At 41.8% G+C, this 24,533-nt stretch overlaps 1 protein-coding gene across 3 annotated transcripts in view; it reads right to left on the reverse strand.

Annotated features, from left to right (window-relative positions):
- Nucleotides 1-788: 788 nt before the first annotated feature.
- Nucleotides 789-24,533, reverse strand: part of CDC42SE2 (CDC42 small effector 2) — a 101,358-nt gene continuing 77,613 nt past the window's right edge. For all 3 annotated transcript variants that reach the window (XM_054178692.1, XM_054178691.1, XM_054178693.1), the window contains 3 exons: nucleotides 8,081-8,182; nucleotides 2,923-3,040; nucleotides 789-2,010 (listed from right to left, as the gene is read on the reverse strand). In XM_054178692.1, coding sequence (XP_054034667.1) covers nucleotides 2,942-3,040; nucleotides 8,081-8,182 — 201 coding nt within the window. In that variant the 3' untranslated portion in view covers nucleotides 789-2,010; nucleotides 2,923-2,941. The remainder of the gene's footprint in view (nucleotides 2,011-2,922; nucleotides 3,041-8,080; nucleotides 8,183-24,533) is intronic.

Consider the following 24,533-nt stretch of genomic DNA (forward strand, 5'->3'; position numbering starts at 1 on the left):
TGTTTTTCTAATGCAAATGCAATTTATGAAAAAGAAAATGGGTAGGCCACCAACTGAAAGAAAGCATTTATTGAATCCAAGTCAACACTTTCCTTTCAAAATCTACAAGCCAACACTGAACTGATTTTATTCAAGCATGAACACAATGTACAAAAAAAATGTAGGTCTGTTATAAAAATATGTCAACTTCTTTTTCCTGGCTATTGAGCTGAAAACATTTTGACAAGTGCAAGATAGGTTTGGCAAGCAAGCTTATGCTACTATTACCAATGGCAAAGTTCAAATACTTTTGTAATCATAATATATTTAAGACTCATTGATAAAGTGGCATTGGAAATGTTGACCCTAAAAAAAAAGTATCACTGCACTGCCATGTGTTTATGCATCCAGAAAACTGAGTGTCTTGATCTTCTGTTGTCACAAACCAGTACCTTTATTGGTGAAGACTATGCAACTTAATCTGAACCAGGTAATTGACACCCACCACTGGAATAAAAATTAGGGAAGGCAAACTACCTCCATGGCTCTGTGTTTACTATGTTGTTCACAAACAGAGAAAAAAGTAGGTAGGTTCATACATGTTTAAATCAACAAAACAGCTGTTGAAATAAGAAATCAGGGAAAGGATGGAAAAAGAATAAAGACTCATTTATGACAGTGATCTGTATTCATGAATGCATGCTGTAACATAAGTAAACACAAGTGTTTACATGTGAAAATGGATCTGACTAGACTCAGTCATGCCTCATTTGTTTGGATGTTTGTTTTGTTTGTTTTGTTTTCATAAGTTAACTCAATGAGGACTAAAATCGTTGACTTCTCTCAAAGCATCAAGAGGGAGGGCAAAAAAGCCACCTGAAAACAGTGCAATATTAAAATACAATTTCTCAAAGTATGAAAGAAAAATGCTTTGGAACCTGAGCAAAAGGCATTTTACTGACTTAGTTAACTAAGTCACCCTGTATGTTGTTTTCACTGGCATGTGTTCGGCCAGATTAGTATGTTCCTCTTAGCAACTTCCATGGCCCCAAAATAATTAGTACACAGGAACTGCCAACTACTCAGAAAGGTCTACAAAGCCTTTTCAGCTCATATTGCAGACAGTCTGACATGCTGCTACTGTGAATGACCATACAGCCTAAAATTAAGAAAAATTGTAGAAAGTAATAATAGCAGGCAAACATGATGCTTTTCTTTTTTAAATAGACTAAAGCGCTTCCACAACATCTAGATAGAGTACTACACTGGTTTACAGTCCCAAGGTCAGCTCTTTTAAAATAAATATACTAAAAATTTACAACAAATGCCTCATGAATGCAAGCTCCATTATTTCAAGACCAGTTAGATAAAAACTAAAGTAAGAGCATAACTCTAAAGCAGATAAAATGAAAATCCTTTTGCAGGAATAAGCATGACTCAGTGCCAACAGCAAAATTTTTCACCAGTCTGCATTAAGCGATTTTAGTTTTTTCTCTTCTAGCACCAAGCAGGCCCCCACACGACATAACCTCACAAAGCATGTGGTCATCTGCTTTGCTGATTTCATATGAAATAATAATTTGTGCTTGCAGGTCCCAGACCTTTCAAAATTGGGTATGAATAATAGATGATTGAAGAGATTAATGTAAACTCACTCATTTCTAGATTACTCGAGTGGATAAAAGATTCAAAAGATTAAAGAGCAACACAATGTTGCACATTAGTATTTGTGAGGGATGAGGAAAGCTAAGGTCAGTGCTTTAATTTGCCTTAAAACAAACAAAAAGCTAAAACCAATTCTAAACAGCCCTATGACCATGATTCTGGTAAAGGCCAATGTGTGCATGCCACTGAAAGGCACAGTTGGACCAATCTGATAAATGGCATCATCAGAGCAGAACAGCAACTTTTAACTGGAGTAATCACAACAGGTGAACAACGAGCCATCATTTCTCTCGTCATGAGCACAGAAAGCAGTCACCAAGGCAAAAGAGGGCACACAGGAAAGAAGATACAGGAACTCACATAAACCTGGAAGACAGAAAACATATTGAGTTTCGAACATTCAGAGTGACCATCTTTGTCCTGTAACATTGTGTCCAGAGAAGGGCAACAAAGCTGGTGAGAGGTTTGGAACACAAGCCCTGTGAGGAGAGGCTGAAGGAGCTGGGGGTGTTTAGCCTAGAGAAGAGGAGGCTCAGGGGAGACCTTCGTGCTGCCTACAAGTACTTGAAGGGAGGTTGTAGCCAGGTGGGGGCTGGTCTCTTTTCCCAGGCAACCAGCACCAGAACAAGAGGACACAGTCTCAAGCTGTGCCAGGGGAGGTTTAGGCTGTATGTTAGGAAGAAGTTCTTCACAGAAAGAGTGATTGGCCATTGGAATGCGCTGCCCAGGGAGGTGGTGGAGTCACCATCACTGGAGGTGTTTAAGACGAGACTGGAGGAGGCACTTGGTACCACGATTTATTTGATTAGATGCTGTTGGGTGATGGGTTGGACTTGATGATCTCGAAGGTCTTTTCCAATGTCGTTTATTCTATTCTATGCTATGATATGCTATGCTATGCTATGCTATGCTACGCTATGCTACACTACGCGTATTCACTGATTTCACACCATACCTATTACTATTAAATGTATGGAGCTGTCACAAATATGTACCCAAATCATATCAATTTCAGAAGAATGTTGTGATACAACTTTCAAAGACTTCCTTACAATATCATTCATCTTAGGTACAAAAGGAGCCTGCAGACAGATTGATGCAGACAGGACAACCTCTTGTTCAATTGAAAAATTCACATGCTTGTATGATATTGAACTTTTTACCCCAAACTGCATTTTAGAATTGGGCATCATTGAGATGCAGCCACTCCCAGGGAGGTAAGTATGAAGTATTATGATTGCTATTATGATTGCCTAAAAAGTAGAGCACAGTACTTACTGGAAAAATATCCCCAAGGTTATCCTGCTTTTGTATCTACAAGCTGCATTTGAACGTTTGCAGACATTCCACCTCCATAGCCTCCCTTGGACTGCATTTGGTTCTGAATTGAGCTGACCTGGAGACAGAAGAGAAAGGAGGACAGAAAAAAAAAAGGCAGTTAGTGAGTTACAATGTCTTCTCACTTCCAATTTTATTCTTGTTTAGGTTTGGTTCTCAAGTGCTCCTTTACTGTTAAAGCTACACTACTTTTGTATGAAGATGTGCAGTGTAAGCTTGACGGAATTTTCACTTGTCTAGGCAGTTCAGCAGGGAAGATGGAATAACTGATACTGAGGCTGAAATTTTTCCTCTCTCCAAAAGAGAACTGGCTGATTCGGGCTTTCATTGATCCATTTTATGACTCTAAAAAAAAAAATTAATCAAGTCTCTTACTGCTAATCCAACTCCACTCCATCTGGCAGCTCATCTTGTTACACACAAAATGTTCTTTGCCAAATGTGATAAACCAGATAAACTGACAGCACTACATTAACAACAGAATAAACTCAGAGAATACCTGGATAGTCTCTGTAGTGTAATGCTAACTTCATATAATTAAAGGACTTTCTGAAACACAGAAACCCAAAACTTCTGGTTTGTGAAAGATTTTTTAATGTATCTATTTATGTAACAGTAAACACGGCTTTCTTTATATGCTACTATTCCTTTAAGTGGCAGGGCATTCACTGTTTAAATCACTACCTATCAACTTCCCTGGAAACAGCTTATTTTAAGTTATTTTTAGCTTTTTAACTCTCATACACATACACAAAGACATGCACATCTGTCTGTGGCTTCAATTGCATTTACCAACAAAAAGGAAGGTAATTCGCAGTTCTTTCATGCTTGTGTTGACTGAGTCAGAATAATAATCTCCAAGTGCCCGCAGGAAGACAACTCCAACCTTAAAGATACGGTCTTTTTCTCTCTGTATGCCAGAGCATATATAACAAGTAAACAATGAGCATAAAATAACATCCATTCAAGGCTTGTAGCAAAGCCTATGCCTACAGGGCTATCACTTGCAATTATTACATGTATGCTCCTTCATGGAGACCTCAAAACATCACTAGAAAGTTGTATTAAAACATCACTGGAGAAATATTTCCAAGTAGCTTGCATGATATTTTCTCTGTCTACAGAGAATAGAAGTATATTCTTTTGCACAGCAAACCAAAACACAACACAACTCTTTCTTAGACACTTTCTCATACCAGAATAAAAAAAAGAACCTGTTTGTGGATCTTTTGTCTTCAGCTCCATGGCATGTTGCAGTGTGGTGCAAAAGATATGATTTTTATGTATTTAAGCAGTTTCACGTAAAATCACTTCCTACCTTGGCACTTTGCTCACAGAAGTGATACAGCTGCAGGAAAGGAAGGCTATATTGACATTTTTCTTTAGGGAAGTGTTCAAAGCCAACACTCTGGTGGGTCTGGTATCAGAGACTATAAACTCAGTGAAGAAGTGTGGAAAAGTTCACCCACATTGCTAGTGTTTAAGAACATTCACATTTTACCAATCTGGTTTTCTTCTTTACCAAGTGACTTCTGTTGCTCATTGGAACAAAAGAAGATAGAATTCAATCTTTTTTTCCCCTCAAAAGAATTACTAATCAACTAATCAACATATATGCAGGGTCATGTCACCTTCCAACTGACAACTTGCCTACACGACTTCAAAATTCTTGAGAAAAAGGAAACCAGCACAAATTTCAAGGCAAAATATTTCTGCTACAGTTTAGAGTAATTTCTCTGGTGCTGGGGTAACACATATATATGTTTGTGTTACTGGGGAAAGAAGAATCAGTTTAAAATGCAGCGGCTATATCTAAAGCATAGAGAATATAGAAAATCAAATGTGACTTTATTAACAGTTCAGTGGCCATTTTGTATATGAAAACTTATGCAGGAGACATATAATGTTGAAAACACTAAACAAAAAGCAAGCCTAACAATTATGGCCGTACAGGTTGGTATTCTTTCTGAAGCATCCTCCTTGTGAGGCAGTTTGAGCTACAAGAGCAATAACCATGAAACACAATTTTAATTTTTTCCTTTCTCAAAGATGCCTTGCCTTCCTTTGAAGGTACGTAACAGAAAGATTCCTCTCTCATGTCCAATTTAGATAGGATAAAGATTTAAAGATTTTGGAAGAGGAAGAAGATTGCACCAGTTAAAGATCATGCAATCTGTTGTGCTTATCTGTCTCATTAATTTTCTCCTTTCCTTTTCTTCCCCTATGTTTTCAGACTAGGAAATACTACAGATGGTCCTTGAAAAAGAAAACAAGGGAAACTAATCGAAGACTAGAATGAGGCATCTTAAGTAGAAAGTAAGACATTTTACCATGGAATATGAAGGTAAATTTAAAAAGTTAATGAGAAAGAAGTATTGTATAGAAGGCTCCTACTCTTTAAGCATACCTTTGACAAAGAAGCAAAGGGCTCTACAAAGGTGTTGATCAAAAAAAGGAAAATATTTCAACACTCAGAAAGCTACTGTGCTCAGAATCATAAAGCTGTATAACGAAGACAATGATGATGAAAAAAGCACAAGGCAGGTAGTGGATCAAGAACCGAATTTGTATGGGAAAACCTAATGAAATTGCAGGAATTCTTCAGAAGAGAGAATTCTTCAGAAGAGAGAAGGCACAAGAAGGTTCATGAAGGAATGTAATGTTCATACCATAAAGGAAATTAAACAGCAGAAAAACATGTGGAGGTTAATGCCATCATCTTGGTATTCACACTGAAAAATGAACAAGGAGACCACAGTATTACCATGGAAGCTGCAGGAAGTAAGTATAGGAAAGAGGTTTGTGCTCCTGAGAGTGAGATGAAAGAAAGGAATTTTTTATTTATTTTTTTTGCATCCCTTCCTATCTGGGATCAGAAAGACAGTAATGATTACCTGCTATCTGGAGATGAATTGGCAAAGCCTGAGGTGAAAGAGCAATGCTTCAGGCAATCACTACAAACCTCGCATAGGGCAGTTCAGCTGTGAGAATGAGGAAGGGTCTCACAGGAGAGACAACAAACACTTCAAAGAGTAAAAAGCCACGCTTTAAAAAAATAAACAGCTCACTTCATTATGACAGTATTATTTCAATTTATAATGACTTTAAATATTAATGTAATATATTGTATTAAATAAGTAATTAATTTTAACTGAATTTTACAAAGTGAAAGCTGTGTTTGTCCCTTTAATGTGATTACAGATGTTTTAGGTCTGATCCATTACTGCTTTTTCTGGGAAAATAGCACACTGTTTATCATGTTACATTTTCTGTCTTTGCCCTTCTCCAATACATAGTGAGTTACAGAAGTTTGTGTTTGATCTCAGTAAGCTGTGACTACTTGGAACTAAAATGATCTCACTTGCCTACATTAAAACAGTGCATTGATGACAACTTTCTCCTGCTAATAGTTGAAGAACCACAAGGAGAAGTGCAACGCTGGACCTAGTATTGACAAAGAAGGACTGGTTGTAGATGCGAAGGTTGGGGGTAATCTTGGTTGTAGTGACCACAACATGTTAGAGTTTAATATCAACAGACAAAGAAGCAGGGTTGTAAGTAAAATTTCAAGCCTGGACTTTAAGAGAGTTAACTTTGCCCTCTTCAAGACTCCACTGAGAAATATCCAGTGGTCTACAGCTCTGGAAGGAAGGAGGAGCCAAGAGAGCTGGTTAATATTCAAACATTACCTCCTCCAAGCTCAAGAGAAATATATTCCCTTGAAAAAAAAATCAAGTAAGGCAGACAGAAGACCTGCATGGATAAGCAAGGAACTCTTAGTAAAACTCAAAAAGAAAAAGGAGGTTTACAATGTGTGGAAAAAAGAGCTAGTCAACTGGGAGGATTATAGAGATATAACCAGTGAATGTAGAGATGCAAAAAAGGAAGGCCAAGGCTCTCTTGGAACTGAGTCTCACCAGCGGGGTGAAAGAGCACCAGAGGAGTTTTTTCAAACACATCAATGACAAAAGGAAAAACAGGCAGAAGGTGGGCCCACTACTGAATGGTATAGGAGATATGGTAACTGATGATGCAGAGACGGCAGAGTTGCTCAATGCCTTCTTTGCCTCAGTCTTTACTCATAAGATCTGCCCTGGAAGAAGTTCTTCATAGATAGAGTGATTGGACACTGGAATGGGCTGCCCAGGGAGGTGGTGGAGTCACCATCACTGGAAGTGTTTAACAGGGGACTGGAGGAGGCACTTGGTGCCATGGTTTAGTTGATTTGATGGTGTTGAGTGATAGGTTGGACTTGATGATCTCAAAGGTCTTTTCCAACCTGGTTAATTCTATTAAATTCTATTCTGTTGGACCCAATGATCTCTTGAGGTCCCTTCCAACCTCTGATACACTGTGATAAAACTATCCTTTACAGCTCTGCTCTGTATTCTGATATCTCTAACAGAACACTTTCTCCTACTTTGTGAAGAAGTGCTTTTCATCCTTTTCATCTCAAAACTTTTTCTTTTAACTATTAAGGTCAAGAAGTACTTTTCTCATTGCTATCTTTCCTAGACTGCATCTAAGTGACCCTAAAAATATGTTGACATTTCACATAAATATAAAACTGCACAAAAAAATCTGTTCTTATAAGCTGATTTGCAGTATATGTCTGTTACTCAGGTTCAGAGAGAAAAAATATTTATTGATCCTAACCTATATAGGAAGCTACAAACAAGACCTCATCTGTGACATCGTTTGCTCTGGGAATAGTTCACACTGCAAATAGGACTACAGAGTACAGAAAAGCCTCAACAAGGACACACAAAAATGTTTGTGTGCCGCACAAACCAGAGTCTACAGAGTTTAATGAGTATGGAGTTGAAAGTTCTATGTGAGGCACACAACCATTTTATAAAAGAGTTTTATACATAACCTGTACAATATATACAGCATCTGCTATGTACTGTCAATACATACAGGAATGAAAAAAAAATATATTCCATAGTACTGAGCGCAAAATTGTTTGGACTTGGAATTTCGATGCTAACAGGTTGTTCCTCAGTTTTAATTCTATAAAGATTCATTGCCTCAGCCACAATATTCATACATAGTGTTCCTTATTCTGTCTAGGTATTCTTCATCTGCTCAGGCTTACCGAATTCATTCCACTGAACAGGTCTCCTGATCCTACATGGGCTGTGTGAACAAAGTTTGTAGGCTCCCCAATCATGCTTCGGTCAATCCGCCGTCGCCTTTTCTGAAAGGAAGAAAAAGAAGCTATCTGAGAGCTTGGCAGTGGCAAAACCAGTGTGTGTCATAAATATGAGAGTTAACTCTATAAAGAATATTTCACAGATTCAAAAAGCAGAGTACAGATTTCCAGGTTAATGAAGACATTGGCAATGCTGTTCTTTTATTTTTTCACTTGGAGGATCTATAGCACATCACTAGACCAGCACTGACACCACTCCTAACATTTCTAAATAACCTTAGTACATTCCATTGTTTATTAAGCAACATATCATACAGTAACTTCTGCCTATATTTCTGTTTTAATCATGATGTGACAGATTAAATTTGACACTTAGTAATTCAAAACAAGAATTAAGGATGGAAGAGCATTAATATAGACTATGAAACCACTAACTTAACGGAACTTATGATTTGCATGCCTTGGGAACTTATGTCACTACTTGTAACATACTTCAGAGTGGTGCTCAGAACAATGATCAAATTTAGTTACAGACATATATTTACTGAACCCCATATACTCTGTTAACTTCCAATTCCTGTGCCAGGAGACAGAAGGCCAGAGTTGTGTAACCTCTGCCTCCCCTTCCTGAGTCACAGCTTCATTTTTGTTAATGTAATAACACATAAATAAAGACTGGAGGCAGTAAAGACTGGCTCTACTTTAGAGGTGCCTGCCTCCAGCTAAGCTTTGCATCAAAAGGAATGAAACAAGAAAACTTTATTCTTGTTACTTAGGCCATTTCTTAGGAGCTTGCACAGACTAAATCATGCAGTATGTAGTCACCACATGTCCCCATCCTGGATTTGAGAAAAAACCAATAACCCTGAGGCACAGTATGAATTTCTCTATTCAAGGTGTGCCACAAAAAATATAGCGTGACAACTTAAGAAACTACCTGAGCTCACTTAAATGCTTCCCATTATCCTAAAGTCCACTCAGTCTCATTTTAAAAAAGATCTCCATTTTTAATCTGCAATGAGATTGTAATGACCACCCAGACTTAAGACATGAAGGTACACACCTCATGGGCAGACTAGCTGCTGTTGAAACATAGCTGCAGATTAAATCTTCATGAATCAGAGTCCACAACTATGAGAATACATCATGGGGCTTAGCTAGCAAGTATAAACCACATTTACTAAAACTGAAACCAGATTTCAGTAGGTTTCAATACCCTAATGCATCATATTAACAGCTGGGCTGAGCAGAAATACAACAAGCTCCCATAGAAACAGAAAACCAAAAAGACCCAAACTATTCCAAAACTGTTAGTGAATTCTCTACTCCCAACAAAGCTGACCAGATCAGCTGAAGAAAATAATCATAGCTATAACATCTTTATGTAGTTTGAGGGATTTTACAAAGAAAATGCTTATGGAAATTACCCATGATGCGTCAGTTACAGAAAGTATTAGTAGAGTTCATAGAACCATAAATAGTCATCAGAGAATTTATTACCATGTACCACCAATGCATTCATATTTCAATCTAGAAGTTAAGCTCACTTACATGTACAGCAAACACTTGAAGTTATGCATACATGACTAATGTGGGAGGAGGGACCCCACACCAGCTTTATGCTTTCAGTGGATAAAAACTGCTCATCTGATGTGTTCAGGAAAAGAAGCATCTCCACCAGGTGTAATGATTATTTTAAATGCATGTTCCTGTATCTACACAATATAGTATGGTGATATGCTGTGACTCTGGCACAGAAAGAAGCTCTAGAGAACTGTACAAAACAACCACTCCAGTTACAACACTTAAAATTGTTTCAAGTCTGCTTCAACTTGCCATTTGAAGAAGCAATAGCCAGCAAGATTTATTTTTTGTGTCTAATCAATACATCTATGATTTCTTGGTTTAAGTAGAGCTTTGAGATGCAGGGTTTTGATGCAGAGGAGATGCAGACAATCTCAAATCTTTGGGATTTTTAAAATTAATTGTGCAAAAATCCAAAGTCTTCTTTGGGCAACTCGACTTATTTTTCTCCTTGTGCTAAGATCATAACATGCCTGTAACAGAACTGATGTCCTGGATTCTGTGAACTGTAAATGTTTCACTGCTAATAATCAGCTAGTCAGCTTTTTCCTAGCACAAGTCACGTATCTGAGTTGACAGAGCCCAGCAAAAATTAATTCCCACTAGCCTTCACTCATGCCCAGACTCCACTTGATAACATAGAAAAATGGATCAGCCTTGGGATAGACAAACACCACCAACCACTGCAATTAACAAGATCTGACCATGAAGGAGATGTGTAAAACAACTGCATGTTTATGATGCCAGTGTTAAAGAATTCAACACATGCATACTTGAAAATCTGCATCATTGGAAGGATTGCTTTAAAGGTGTTTCTGATGGAGCACATACACATACCAGGTCTATCAGCCTAACTACAGTGAGGCCCTGTGTCCTGTGCCCACATTTCTTGTGGATGTTTCCTCAGTGGGGTGGAGAAGGAAGTAGAAGCAAGCTCACATTAATGAACTTATCTGTTACATTTCTTGATAGTTTAGGTCAAGCTACAATATATTTGCTATCAACAACCAGAAAAGTTTAAAATATGAATAGTAGTATTTGCCTTCCTCCTACTACTCCTTCCCTACCCTTACCTTGTCCTAATCCACTTCTCCCTTTAGTGTGGGGGAAAGAAGTGGCAAGGAGCATAATCAAAGGTGAGATGTAAGAAATAGACCTGTAGAGGGATCCCAGAAGTGGAATGTGCAGCGTCATCATTTAATGGTTTTACTCAGTTTGTTCCTGTAACAAGAATCTGCAGCATTTGCACTGCAAAGCACAAACCAGGTAATCTTTACACTACGACAAGAGAAGAGAAGCGGGTTCATGTATTAAACATTTGAGAGGAATGGAAGCAATCTGGAGACCCATTTCAGGAATCTTTGCTTTTAACATACACTTGATGAAATGAAACTGGATCACATTTCAGTTACCATAGAAATGAAGTAAACTGATGTCTCTTCTATTCTTAATCTGTGGGTGACATTTTGCACCCACACTGAGTAGCACCTCCTTCAAAGGATCAGATACACTGAAAGCCACCAATAACTCTATCACACAGAAATTATTTTAAGCCTACATAATTCTTGAACCTTTTGATAATCAGTTTTAAACATCTGTTTAAAATAAATAAATAAATGTATACCATGTACTCTATCTGGGAAGATCTCCAAGAAGGTCTGATAAGGCACATGGAGACAGGAAGGTGATTAAAGACAGCCAGCATGACTTCAATGAGGGCAAATCCTGCCTGACCAACCTTTCTGCAACAGAGCATAAGTGGACAAGGGATGACCTATGGATGTGATCTATCTGGACTTCTGCAAGGCCTTTGACATGGTCCCCCACAACACCCTACTCACCAAGAAATTGACTGCATTGTCAAATCCTGAGGGTGGTGCCCAAGGGAATGAAGTCCAGATGGAGTGCGGTGACAAGTGGTGTCCCTCAGTGGTGTCTCTATCAATGATAGAGACAGTGGGATCTAGTACACCATCAGCAAGTTTGCGGATGACTCTTAACTGAGTCGTGCTGTTGATAAGCTGAAGGGACAGGATGTCATCCAGAGGGACCTGGACAGGTTGGAGAGGTGAGCCCAGGTGAACCTCATGAGATTCAACAAGACTAAATGCAGGGTCCTGAATCCAGGTCAGAACAACCCTCACTATCAGAACAGGCTAGGGGAGGAGGTGATAGAAAGCAGCCCTGTGGAAAAGGACTTGGGGATGCTGATGGATGAGAAGCTGGACATGAGCAGGCAGTGTGAGCTTGCAGCCCAGAAGGTCAATCACATCCTGGGCTGCATCAAAAGAAGTGTTGCCAGCAGCTTGAGTGAGAAGATTCTACCACTTTCCTCTGTTGAGACCTCACCTGCAGTACTGTGTCCAGCTCTGGAGCCCTCAACACAGAAAGGACATGGACCTGATGGAGTGGGTCCAGAGGAGTCAGAAATGATCTTTTTTGACTGTCTCCAAATTCTGTCAAGAGGCTTGACTACACTTCTCTAGCTGAAGCCTATTCACAGTGATAGCGCAGTTCTGAATTAGGCAAGTCTTTGTCTCTATACACATATAAAATTAAAAGTCTTGAAAGTTTTTTTCTGCTGGCTTGGCTATGCATCTTTTTCTCCCCTTCAAGACAAAAACAAACACAAAAAGACATCAAGGTCTCCAATATGTCACAAAATATTTGAGTGATGCCTCTCAAATCCCAGGAGGCTGATAATTATTTTTCTGGAAGCTGCAAATGGTATCAGAGTATTGAACGTTGAGTATCCCAAAGTACCAACCCACATAGGCTAGAGATCAAAAGCAAAAAAATATCACTTCTCTCTAGCTGGCAGAAAAGCACATTCTGCTAAATGCAGGTTGTGGTGGTTTAGACTGGGTGCTGGCCCAGATGCCACTGCACAGGCCGCACCTGGCAGGTCCCAAAAGGGGGCCCAGCCCAGTGGGTGGTCACAGGAAGCCATGCACTTCACCCATAATGCCTGGCTCCCATATAAAACATCAAGTGTGGGGCCTTCTCTCTCTCTTTCCTCCCTCGCTGCTGCCTCGGTAAAATGGCGTGAGCTGCCTCCCTTGGGCCTGCCCAGGCCCACGGCTGGGCTGGGGGGAAGAAAGAGCCCAGGGTTGGGAGGGGTTTGGGTGTACCCCCAGGTGGGGATGGGATGTTCTTGGGTATGTTTTGGGACATCTCTCTCTCTTTGTCACGGTGCTTGTGGTTTTCTGCAAAACTTTCTTTCTAATTTGTTTTTATTTTTCATTTAAACTTTCCACCAGTTTTTTGCAATCCATTTTGTCTGAGTCTTTCTTTGCCTGTGGCGGGAGAATTGGTGTCCCAACCCACGACACAGGTTTTCGGGGTATTTTTGGTGATAGTCTCAGTGAAATATAAATGCAACAAAGAACTTCAAAAAGATCCTGCAACATAAAAGCCCAGGTGGCCTTAACCTGCAGAAGGCTTCCTCTCAGACCCAGTCAGCCCTCAGATGGAAGTGGTATTGTGGGTGCAGGTGAGGAACTTGCCTTCTAAGCATAAAGTGACACATCATGGAAGCTGAAGAAATTCAGAGGGGATGATAGGGTTTATTGCCATATTGTGAACATGTAGAGTTTCTGGAAACAATGCTTCTTTATTAATGTTCCTGCATATGGCACTTTTCTCCTACCACCTACCATTTACTTTATCTTCACTTCAGACAATAAGAACTGCCAACTCTTTCCCTATATAGCAAAACTTTTTACCCAGCTGTATGTTGTCCTGTTTTTTTTATATATTAGTATTTCAGTTAAGTAAACTGCAATAAATGAGGCAGCAGAACACCCACTGCCCTCAGTGTGAGCCTACTACAAGGAACAGAACATGTCTATGCTAGCAATACAGTGAGTGGCAGGGGCAGACTGGAACTTTGCACCTTGTATTAACAAACAGCAGTAAATCTTTGTTTTGTTCATCCTTCTCTAAAACTAATGCAGACACAGTTGCTTGTTTACTTATAAGAACATTACTATTATTTATTAATATCAAGCTATCACAAGGCAAGGATAATAACACTTTTCTAATACTAACTTTGCAACATTTACCAAAATGTTACAAGTGTAATTATCCATCGCTGTACATTCACAAACACAGTTTTGCCTTATTTGCACTAAAAACATATTGCATGTATTTATGTATTACGTAACATTATACACTGAAATATCAAACACTATCCCAAGGCATTATTTTGTCCTTTGATAATTACCGGAGCTCCAAAGAATCTAGGGCACAGCAAACTAAATTAGGAAGGAAAGAGCATTCTGATCTATGTAGTTTGATGTTGTGAAACAAGTTTCCAACTAGATCCAAATCAATATGAAGTGATCCATATCTAAAATGGCAAATGAGGCATCTTCTTCTTTGGCATAGCTCTTTGTCTCCCATTGTAACTACCTCTTCTCTCCATCATTTTTCATCAATCCTGGCACACTGGAGACGTCCCAGAGGAGTGGAAGCTGGCCAATGTGGTACCCATCCACAAGAAGGGCCGGTTGGATGAGCCAGGGAATTATAGGCCTGTCAGCCTGACCTCAGTGCCAGGCAAGATTATGGAACAGGTCATCCTGAGTGCAATCACACAGCACTTCCAGGATGGCCAAGGGATCAGGCCCAGCCAGCATGGATTTAGGAAGGGCAGGTCCTGCCTGACCAACCTCATCTCCTATGATCAGATGACCCATCTGGTGGATGTGGGGCAGGCCTGTGGATGTAGTCTACCTGGACTTCAGCAAGGCCTTTGACACCCTACCCCACAACAAACTCCTGGCCAAGCTGTCAGCCCATGGCTTGGATGGGAGCACACTGCGATGGGTTAGGAACTGGCGATGGGTTAGGAACTGGCTGGAGGGCTGAGCCCAGAGAGTGGTGGTGAATGGTGCCACATCCAGCTGGCAGCCAGTCACTAGTGGTGTGCCCCAAGGATCAGTACTGGGCCCCATGCTCTTTAACATCTTTATTGATGATCTGGATGAGGGCATTGAGTCCATCATCAGTAAATTTGCTGATGACACCAAGCTGGGGGCAGGAGTTGATCTGCTGGAGGGTAGAGAGGCTCTGCAGAGGGACCTCGACAGGCTGGACAGATGGGCAGAGTCCAACGGCATGAGATTTAACACATCCAAGTGCCGGGTTCTGCACATTGGCCACAACAACCCCATGCAGTGCTACAGGCTGGAGTCAGAGTGGCTGGAGAGCAGCCAGGCAGAGACGGACCTGGGGGTGCTGGTTGATGGTAGGCTGAACATGAGCCTGCAGTGTGCCCAGGCAGCTAAGAGGGCCAGTGGCATCCTGGCCTGCATCAGGAACAGTGTGGCCAGCAGGAGCAGGGAGGTCATTCTGTCCCTGTACACTACACTGGTTAGGCCACACCTCGAGTATTGTGTCCAGTTCTGGGCCCCTCACTTTAGGAAGGATGTTGACTTGCTGGAACGAGTCCAGAGAAGGGCAACAAAGTTGGTGAGGGGCTTGGAACACAAGCCCTATGAGGAGAGATTGAGGGAGCTGGGGTTGCTTAGCCTGGAGGAGACTCAGGGGTGACCTTATTGCTGTCTACAACTACCTGAAGGGGGGGTGTAGTCAGGCAGGGGTTGGTCTCTTCTCCCAGGCAACCAGCACCAGAACAAGAGGACACAGTCTCAGGCTGCACCAGGGGAGGTTTAGGCTGGAGGTTAGGATGAAGTTTTACACAGAGAGAGTGATTGCCCATTGGAATGGGCTGCCCGAGGAGGTGGTGGGGTCGCCATCACTGGGGGTGTTCAGGGCGAGACTTGACAGGATGCTTGGTTGCATGGTTTAGTTGATTAGGCGGTGTGGGATGACAGGATGGACACGATGATCTTGAAGTTCTCTTCCAACCCAGTCTATCCTATCCTATCCTATCCTATCCTATCCTATCCTATCCTATCCTATCCTATCCTATCCTATCCTACCTGTGGAAGAGGACCTTCTGTTTGAATTTGCCATCATTTCTTCCCATTTTACAAGACTCTCTTGATTACTTTTCACCATACATTATTTTGGCACTTCAGTGATTTCAATACAAAATTTGTAAGCTTACCACAGGACTCACATGCTGAAGATTTAAAAGTTACATTTATTAAGGCATAATTCTAATGCTTTATAGCCTCCCTTTCTGAACAAAATGCTGAGAATCAGAATGGGCTGGGTTGGAAGGGGCCTCCAAAGGTCATCTAGTCCAACCCCCTTGCAGTGACCAGGGACATCCTCCATTAGATAAGCTGGCTATGAGCCCTGTCAAGCCTGACCTTGAATATCTCTAGGGATGGGGCCTCAACTACCTCCCTGGGCAACTTGTTCCAGTGTTCCACCACCAGTAAAGAATTCCACCACCAGTAAAGAATTTCCACCACCAGTAAAGAATTTGCTCTTAACATCCAATCTAAATTTACTGTTCTCGGATTTAAAACCATTGTCTTATCATCCTATCACTCCAGGCCTTGCAAACAGTTCCTTATCCAGCCTTCTTGTATAGCCCCTTCAGGTACTGGAAGGCTGCTATTGATCTCCCCAGCGCTTTCTCTTCTCCAGGATTAACAGCCCCAGCTCCATCAGCCTGTCCTCTTAGCAGAGCTGTTCCAGCCCCATGATAATTTTTCTGGCCCTCCTCTGGACGTGCTCCATCAGGTCCATATCCTTCCTGTGTTGAGGGCTCCAGAGCTGAATGCAGTACTCCAGGTGAGGCCTTACCAGAGCAGAGTAGAGTGGCAGAATCACCTCTCTTGATCAGCTGGCCAGACTTATTTTGATACTGCCTAAGCTGCAATTGGCCTTCTTGGCTGCAAGCGCACACTGGTGCCTCATGTCCAGATTCTCATCCACATGCATCCTAAAGTCCTCTTCTGTAGGGCTGCTCTCCATTCCATCATCTTCCAGCCTGTATTGATATGGAGGATTGCCCCTACCTAGGTGCAGGACCTTGCACTTTGCCTTATTGAACCTCATGAGATTCTCCTTAGCCCATTTCTCCAGCCTGTTGCAGGTCCCTGTGAATGGCATCCTGTCCTTCAGACTTATCACTACAGCTCTCAGCACCTACAGATTTATCTGAGGGTGCATTCAATCTCACTGTTGACACCATTTATGAAGCTATTGAACAGTACCGGTCCCAGTACAGACCCCTGAAGGACACCAGTTGTCACCACTCTCCTTCTGGACATCAAGCTGTTGACCACTACTCTTTGGGTGTTATCATCCAGCCAATTGCTTACCCACTGGACAGTCCAGCCATCAGATCCATATCTCTCTAGATAGAGAGCAGGATGTTTGGGGGACTGTGTCAAAAGCTTCACAGAAATTGAGACATACAACAATCTTTTGTAGTTTAACTTCAGAACAGCACTGATACATTATCAGTGAAAAGCAAACCACCACACCACACTTTGGCACCTCAGCTGATGCACAGTAAAAGGAAGATATTCCTGAGAACTCATTTTCTAGTGTTAACCTCTTCAAACTATTTTTAAAACTCCCTATTTCTCTAAAAGGAGTGCAGATTGTATAAATCAAGGTATTCATACTATTCCACATTATGGGCTACAGTGGGCAGCAGCTTTTCAGGCTTTATTGGGCCCATTAACCAGCCAAGATTGCCTTCCTTGTCAGCAATGCTTACTGCTGGATTACAGGCTCAGTAGTCTAGCCAAAACCAAAAGTACTTTCTCCCCTTTGCTTAAATGATTGCTGTCATAAAACAGGCTTATCTGTCTTGGCAAGAAGATAAGTAAAGAACATTTAATTCCTCCCCGAAGCCTGCCTCAAAACTTAACAAATTTACTTGCTAACTCCTTATTTGCAGAACTCTCCCTGGTGAACAAAGTGAACAATCCATCTGTATGCTATAAAGAGCCACTTTGCAGAATGAGTTTCTGTGGTCAGAGAATTGTATTTATTACCTAAAAAATATTCGCTCTTTTGAAAGCAGAAATATCACTAGAAACTTACAGGGCTTTTAAACTTGCCTCCACAACAGGAGGATTGTTTTTTTTCAGACTGCTCAGTCACTGCTGTTTCAGTCAGTAAAACGGCATCGTATACAGCAAAATGCAATCTACTCTCTACAACAGCTCTTTGCAAACTCGACTTTTAATAATCACCAGGGTAATTTGAATGTAAGGAGGTATAATAACTTAACCACACTAAGAGATCTAGAGTTAACCCATCTTTCCATAAGAAAACAATACAAATCACAAAATCTCCTCAAATAAAATTAATCCCAGAAGAGCCACCACAGCTGCTGTTCTTACAGTGGATAGGACAACTGCAAACTCTGAATGCATTCTTGGTTCTCCTCTGTACCTGCCTAATGCATTTATTCTCATGATTTAGAGCTAGTCTGCTCATGCATTCAACACTGCATGATGCATTATCAAGACAATGACAGGTAAGTACATGATTTCCCTTTAAAAAAAGATAATCATTAGTAAATTCATATGGAGTCCCACAGACCTTCTTTCACAAATAATCCTCAAGCTCCAACCCTTTTGGTGAACGCCCTTCTGTAACCATTCATTCTAGTGCTAACCTTAAGCTAACCCAATGAAAGAGCTTGCTTTTTGCAATCTGCTAATTTACTCCCTGTGCTCTTTGCCAGCAATCGAGATAGGTCTCTCTCATAACTTTTCACTGAGAATGAAATAATTTGTTAAACTTTTCAACGATACAACTCTCTGTTGAAACAGAGCTGTTTGCTAGCTTTGTATTCAAGGACTCAGCTTAAACTTCACAAGCAGTACAGGCTAGAGATAAAACTAAGAAATCTGAGGAAAGGATTTAATCAAAGACAAGACAGATTTGACCATTTCAAGATGGGGATTTGGATGGTTACAGGAGAAAATGAGAGAGAATAACATCCTTCATTTCACTTTTCTTCTTTGATCTCTCCTGCTTTTTGTATCTGCTTTGGAAAGGAGCACCAGCAACAAAGAAGTTCCAGTGTTGTGTGACACAGTTGATCCTCCACAGGCCATCACACAGGAAGAGGCATGCATTTGCTCAGAGTAGGAAGTATCAGCTCACTCTGTGGAGGTGGCTTTCTGTCCTCCCACACACATGCTATTCTGCTCCTAAAATGTTCTGATGTGCACAGGATGGCTGACTATCTCTCACGAAAAGCTGTGGTCTGAGTGACACGTCTGGGTTTCCAATATTTGCCCACCAAAATTACTTAAGAAGATCTTAAAAGGCATCTTTCATCACATCCTACAAAAAGGGACTGCAGGGGCAAGAGTGTCCTTCACATTTGTTTTTGTACATTGTGTGGTTAAAATGTATTTCTTCACACTTTACTCCCTAGTTAGGAATTTAGAGATTCATGTTGAAAAACATCACAAAAACAACAAAAAGCAGGTACATATATAGAGTGTTCATATGCTCCCAACTCCAGCTACTGTGAAACCAATGGCTGTATGTGTAGGATCATCATACAGCCGGTATGGTATTTTGGAGGAAGAAAGAGCAGCACACCTCCTTAATGTTACCCTGAATATTGTGGTACATGCTGGATTTCCCTGGCTTTTTAAACTGATGAGCTCACACTGCCAACTGCAACATCTATAAAATCTGCAAGTACTATATGAAAGTTGATGAAATTAAAGAGACACCATCTTTGCACTAGCATGAGTTTTAACATTTATTTTTTGCAACACTGAGTATATTGAACCGCAGGAGGCCACAAATTCTGAAGAAGCAAGGATGAAGAACTAGAACTTCAAGTTTCAAATGCTTTAGGTCAAGAGGTCTACCATACAGAAGATACACAGAGAAGCACAACTAAGATAATATGCAAGAAAAATTAAAACACTAGCCACTCCCCTGAAACCACCATATTTCAGTGGCAGATGTATTCTAAAGAAGTAACATCTGAGCCCAGTGTAATGATGTTCTGACAAACACTGTGATCTTTTTCAACTGTGAAACACCAAAGCATTTCTCCAAGTCCCTTACACTGTGGGCAGTTTCTAGGGGATTGCTTAAAAAGTCTTGACTGATTAAGGATTTTACAAACTATCTCAGGAGAAGCAGGAGGAAAGCAGCACAAATTTTCATGTCAGCTCTTACGCAACACAGCTAAGCAGCAGGCCTCTAGCACACTCAGCTTCCATTAAGGTTTCCAAACATACAGGATGCTACCTTACTTCTCCAGCTACAGGAGAGTTAGGAAATTGAGACAAAGTACTGAAAAGACCTACGTTTTATTATAATGCAAACTAACTTATTAAGTATACATCTGGCTTTAGCCTTTAGGCAAAATCACTTGGCATTTACTGGCTGACAAGCAGCAAAAAAAAGAAGCAGCAAATCTGATCACTTTCTGAACTCCTGAGCAAAGGAATGAACAGTTCCATTCATATTTAGCAAAAAAACAAAAGGGAAAAAGAATCTACAAAGGTAAAGAATCTGGCTTCAAATCTTCCAGCTTGATTTTATGTACTTCACATCAAATTAATCTATTTTTTAAACATCTTAAACTGGATTGCATATTATCTCAAACAGTTCCTTTGCTTTTAGCAAATTCAGCACCTTCTTCAATCTTTTGAAGTGTATGCGTTATGACCTGTTTACACAATATTCTACTCTGTCATGGTGTTACTCATCACATGACAAAACTGGCAATGGAGCCTATGTTTTCTAAATAAACAGGAAAATTTGCCAGATGAGGTCAAATGACAGAAAGACAAAAGGTCTTTTAAGAAGTGTGTTTAGCACACAAATTAAAGGGAACTTGTTCTACTCCAGATGCTTGAACCAACTTTAAGCCACACAGTAGATCAGCATCCATTTCCTGGTATAGCTAGTAAGTACTGTCCTTTTCAAAATACACATCAGTACAGGTTTTTTGATATTTACAACTAGTAACTTGGCTGTCACATCATACCACAAGCCATCCCCTCTTTCCAATAAGTTTATTCTCACTACTTTTGTTAATTAATGCCTCTTTAATGTGGTTTTTATTGTTGGTGGTTTTTTTTAAAGTAATCTTATAATAATACTGAGTTTTTAATATAGAAGCCATACTTCTTTTATGTCTTTAGACAGAATATGCAGTGTGATTATAGAGTAAGAGGTGATTCATCAATGATAAGGACAGCAGGGAATGATGAAAGGGGCAAGTCAAGCGTGATACAGGTTTTTGGTACCACAGTTTAGTACATCAGTTTTTAAAGTGATCTAAAGAAGGGATTTCAAGCACTACAGCTCACTAAATCTGACTTCTGTGGGGCAACCTGTTACACACTGTAATAAATAGCAGAGCTAGTGAATGCCTGTAACACTGTGGAGAGCTCTTTGAAGCACATAACAACATGGAAGAGAAGGGCACATCTGGATTTCCAAAGTGTTTATGAAAAGGCATTTCAGGAAGTAATTACTCCAAAAACTGATCTTCCTGGAATTTACTCTAAAAACTGGTCTTCTGGGAGCAAAATGAAAATTTGCCTTGTATTCTAACAGGTTAGATGTAGGACTGACCTGCCTAGGAATTGTCAGAGTTCAGATTTCACCAGTTGGAACTTACAGATACCTGATCTATTCATAAACTGCTTCCAGAAGAGACAAAGTAAGTTTATGATAAAAAATTACACAGCATAATTAGGAAAAAAAGCTGCCTGTGAAGGGATGCAGAACAATCCTGCAATACTGAGTGGCCAAGTAATAAATGGCAAATGAAACACACTGCTGATAAACCAACCCTAACTATATATACATATGAACAAGTTCCAAATTTGATATTGTCATCCAGTGAGAAGACCTTGCGGTCCCAGTGACCATGAGATAATTGAGTTTTCAATATGCAGTCAAGCTAGGAGGGGCAGCAACAAAACCTCCACTCTGGACTTCTGGAGGGCAGACTTCAGGTTACTAAAGGAATGAACTCAGAAGGCACCTTGGGAAACAGCCCTTAAAAAGAAAGGGGTACAGGAGAGCTGAACCTATTTCAAGAAACAATTCTTGAAGGCACAGGAACAGGCTGTGCCAGTGTGTTGGAAGATTCGCCGCTGAGGTAGACGGCCAGCCGAGATGGGCAATGAGCTTCTGGGTGAATTAAGAGGAATAAAGAGGGTATATCACCTTTAGAAGGAAAGTGAGGTTACCCATGAAATGTTTAAGGATGTTGCTAGGTCATGTAGGAAAAAAATTAGAGAGGCAAAAGCCCATTTAGAGCTTAGACTGGCCACTGCTGTGAAGGACATCAAAAAATGCTTCTACAAATATATTAATGACAAGAGCAGGGGCAAGGACAACCTCCACTCCATGGTGGACATGGAGGGGAATATTGTAACTAAAGATGAGGAAAAGGCAGAGGTACTTAACACCTTCTTTGCCTCAATTTTTAATAGCAGAATAGGTTGTCTTCTGGGCAACTGGCCTCCTGAGCTGGCAGATGGAGTCAGGGAGCAGTATAGTTCCTCTGTGATCCAGGAGGAAGCAGTTAGAGACCTGCTTAGCCACCTGGATCCCCACAAGTCCATGGGACCAGATGGGATCCATCCTGAACTTTGGCCACGGCAACCCCATGCAGAGCTACAGGCGGGGGTCAGAGTGGCTGGAGAGCTGCCAAAGAGAGGGGGACCTGGGGGTGCTGATTGACACCCGCCTAAACGTGAGCCAGCAGTGTACCCAGGTGGCCAAGAAGGCCAATGGCATCCTGCCTGCATTAGGAGTAGTATGGCCAGCAGGAGCAGGGAAGTCATTGTGCCCCTGTACTCTGCATTGGTTAGGCCACACCATGAGTCCTGTGTCCAGTTTGGAGCCCCTCAGTTTAAGAAGGACATTGAGACACTTGAACGTGTCCAGAAAAGGGCAACAAGGCTGGGGAGAGGCCTTGAGCACAAGCCCTATGAGGAGAGGCTGAGGGAGCTGGGATTGTTTAGCCTGGAAAAGAGGAGGCTCAGGGGTGACCTCATTGCTCTCTACAACTACCTGAAAGGTGGTTGTAGGCAGGAGGGGGTTGGTCTCTTCTCCCAGGCAACCAGCACCAGAACAAGAGGACACAGTCTTAAGCTGAGCCAGGGGAAGTTTAGGCTCGAGGTGAGGAGAAAGTTCTTCACTGAGCGAGTCATTTGTCATTGGAATGTGCTGCCCAGGGAGGTGGTGGAGTCACTGTCCCTGTAGGTGTTCAAGAGGGGATTGGACGTGGCACTTGGTGCCATGGTGCCATGGTCTAGTCATGAGGTCTGTGGTGACAGGTTGGACTCGATGATCTTTGAGGTCTCTTCCAACCTTAGTTATACTGTGATACTAGGATGCTGAGAGATCTGGCAGATGAGCTGGCCGAGCTGCTCTCCATCATTTTTCATCAGTCCTGGCTCACTGGAGACGTCCCAGAGGACTGGGAGCTGGCCAACGTGGTGCCCATGCACAAGAAGGGCCAGTTGGATGAGCCAGGGAATTATAGGCCTGTCAGCCTCAGTGCCAGGCAAGATTATGGAACAGGTCATCCTGAGTGCAATCACTCAGCACTTCCAGGATGGCCAAGAGATCAGGCCCAGTCAGCATGGATTCAGGAAGGGCAGGTCCTGCCTAACCAACCTGATCTCCTTCTATGATCAAGTGACCTGCATGGTGGATGTGTGAAAGGCTGTGGATGTAGTCTACCTGGACCTCAGAAAGGCGTTTGACACCATTCCCCAGAGCAAGCTCCAGGCCAAGATGTCAGCTCATGGTTTGGAGAGCAGCACTCTGTGCTGAGTTAGGAACTGGCTGGAGGGCCAATCCCACAGAGTGGTGGTGACTGGTGCCACATCCAGCTGGCAGCCAGTCACTAGTGGTGTCCCCCAGGGATCAGTGCTGGGCCCCATGCTCTTTAACATCTTTATTGATGATCTGGATGAGGGCATTGAGTCCATCATCAGTAAATTTGCCGATGACACCAAGCTAGGGGCAGGAGTTGATCTGTTAGAGAGTAGGAGAGCTCTGCAGAGGGACCGTGACAGGCTGGACAGATGGACAGAGTCCAATGTCATGAGATTTAACACATCCAAGTGCCAGGTTCTACACATTGGCCACAACAACCCCATGCAGTGCTACAGGCTGGGGTCAGAGTGGCTGGAGAGAAGCCAGGCAGAAAGGGACCTGGAGGGGTACTGGTTGATAGTAGGCTGAACATGAGCCGCAGTGTGCCCAGGTGGCCAATGGCATCCTGGCCTGTATCAGGAGGAGTGTGGCCAGCAGGAGCAGGGAAGTCATTGTGTCCCTGTACTCAGCACTGGTTAGGCCACACCTTGAGTCTTGTGTCGAATTCCAGGTCTCTCAGTTCAGGAAAGATGTTGAGTTGCTGGAACGTGTCCAGAGAAGGGCAACAAAGTTGGTGAGGGGTTTGGAGCACAAGCCCTATGAGGAGAGGCTGAGGGAGCTGGGGTTGCTTAGCCAGGAGAAGAGGAGGCTCAGAGGAGACCTTATTGCTGTCAACAACTGCCTGAAGTGAGGTTGTAGGCAGGTGGGGGTTGGTCTCTTCCCCCAGGCAGCCAGCACCAGAACAAGAGGACACAGTCTCAAGCTGCACCAGGGGAAGTTTAGGCTGGATGTTAGGAAGAAATTCTTCCCAGAAAGAGTGATTGGCCATTGGAATGGGCTGCCCAGGCAGGTGGTGGAGTCACCATCACTGGAAGTGCGTAAGAAGAGACTGGATGAGGCACTCGGTGCCATGGTTTAGTTGATTAGATGGTGTTGGGTGAAAGGTTGGATGTGATGATCTTGAAGGTCTTTTCCAACCTGGTCAATTCAATTCAATTAAATTCAATTCAATTTCTATTCTACTCTATTCCATTCTAGTTTT

Source organism: Dryobates pubescens, chromosome Z (assembly GCF_014839835.1).
Source record: "Dryobates pubescens isolate bDryPub1 chromosome Z, bDryPub1.pri, whole genome shotgun sequence".
NCBI classification, from domain to species: domain Eukaryota; kingdom Metazoa; phylum Chordata; class Aves; order Piciformes; family Picidae; genus Dryobates; species Dryobates pubescens.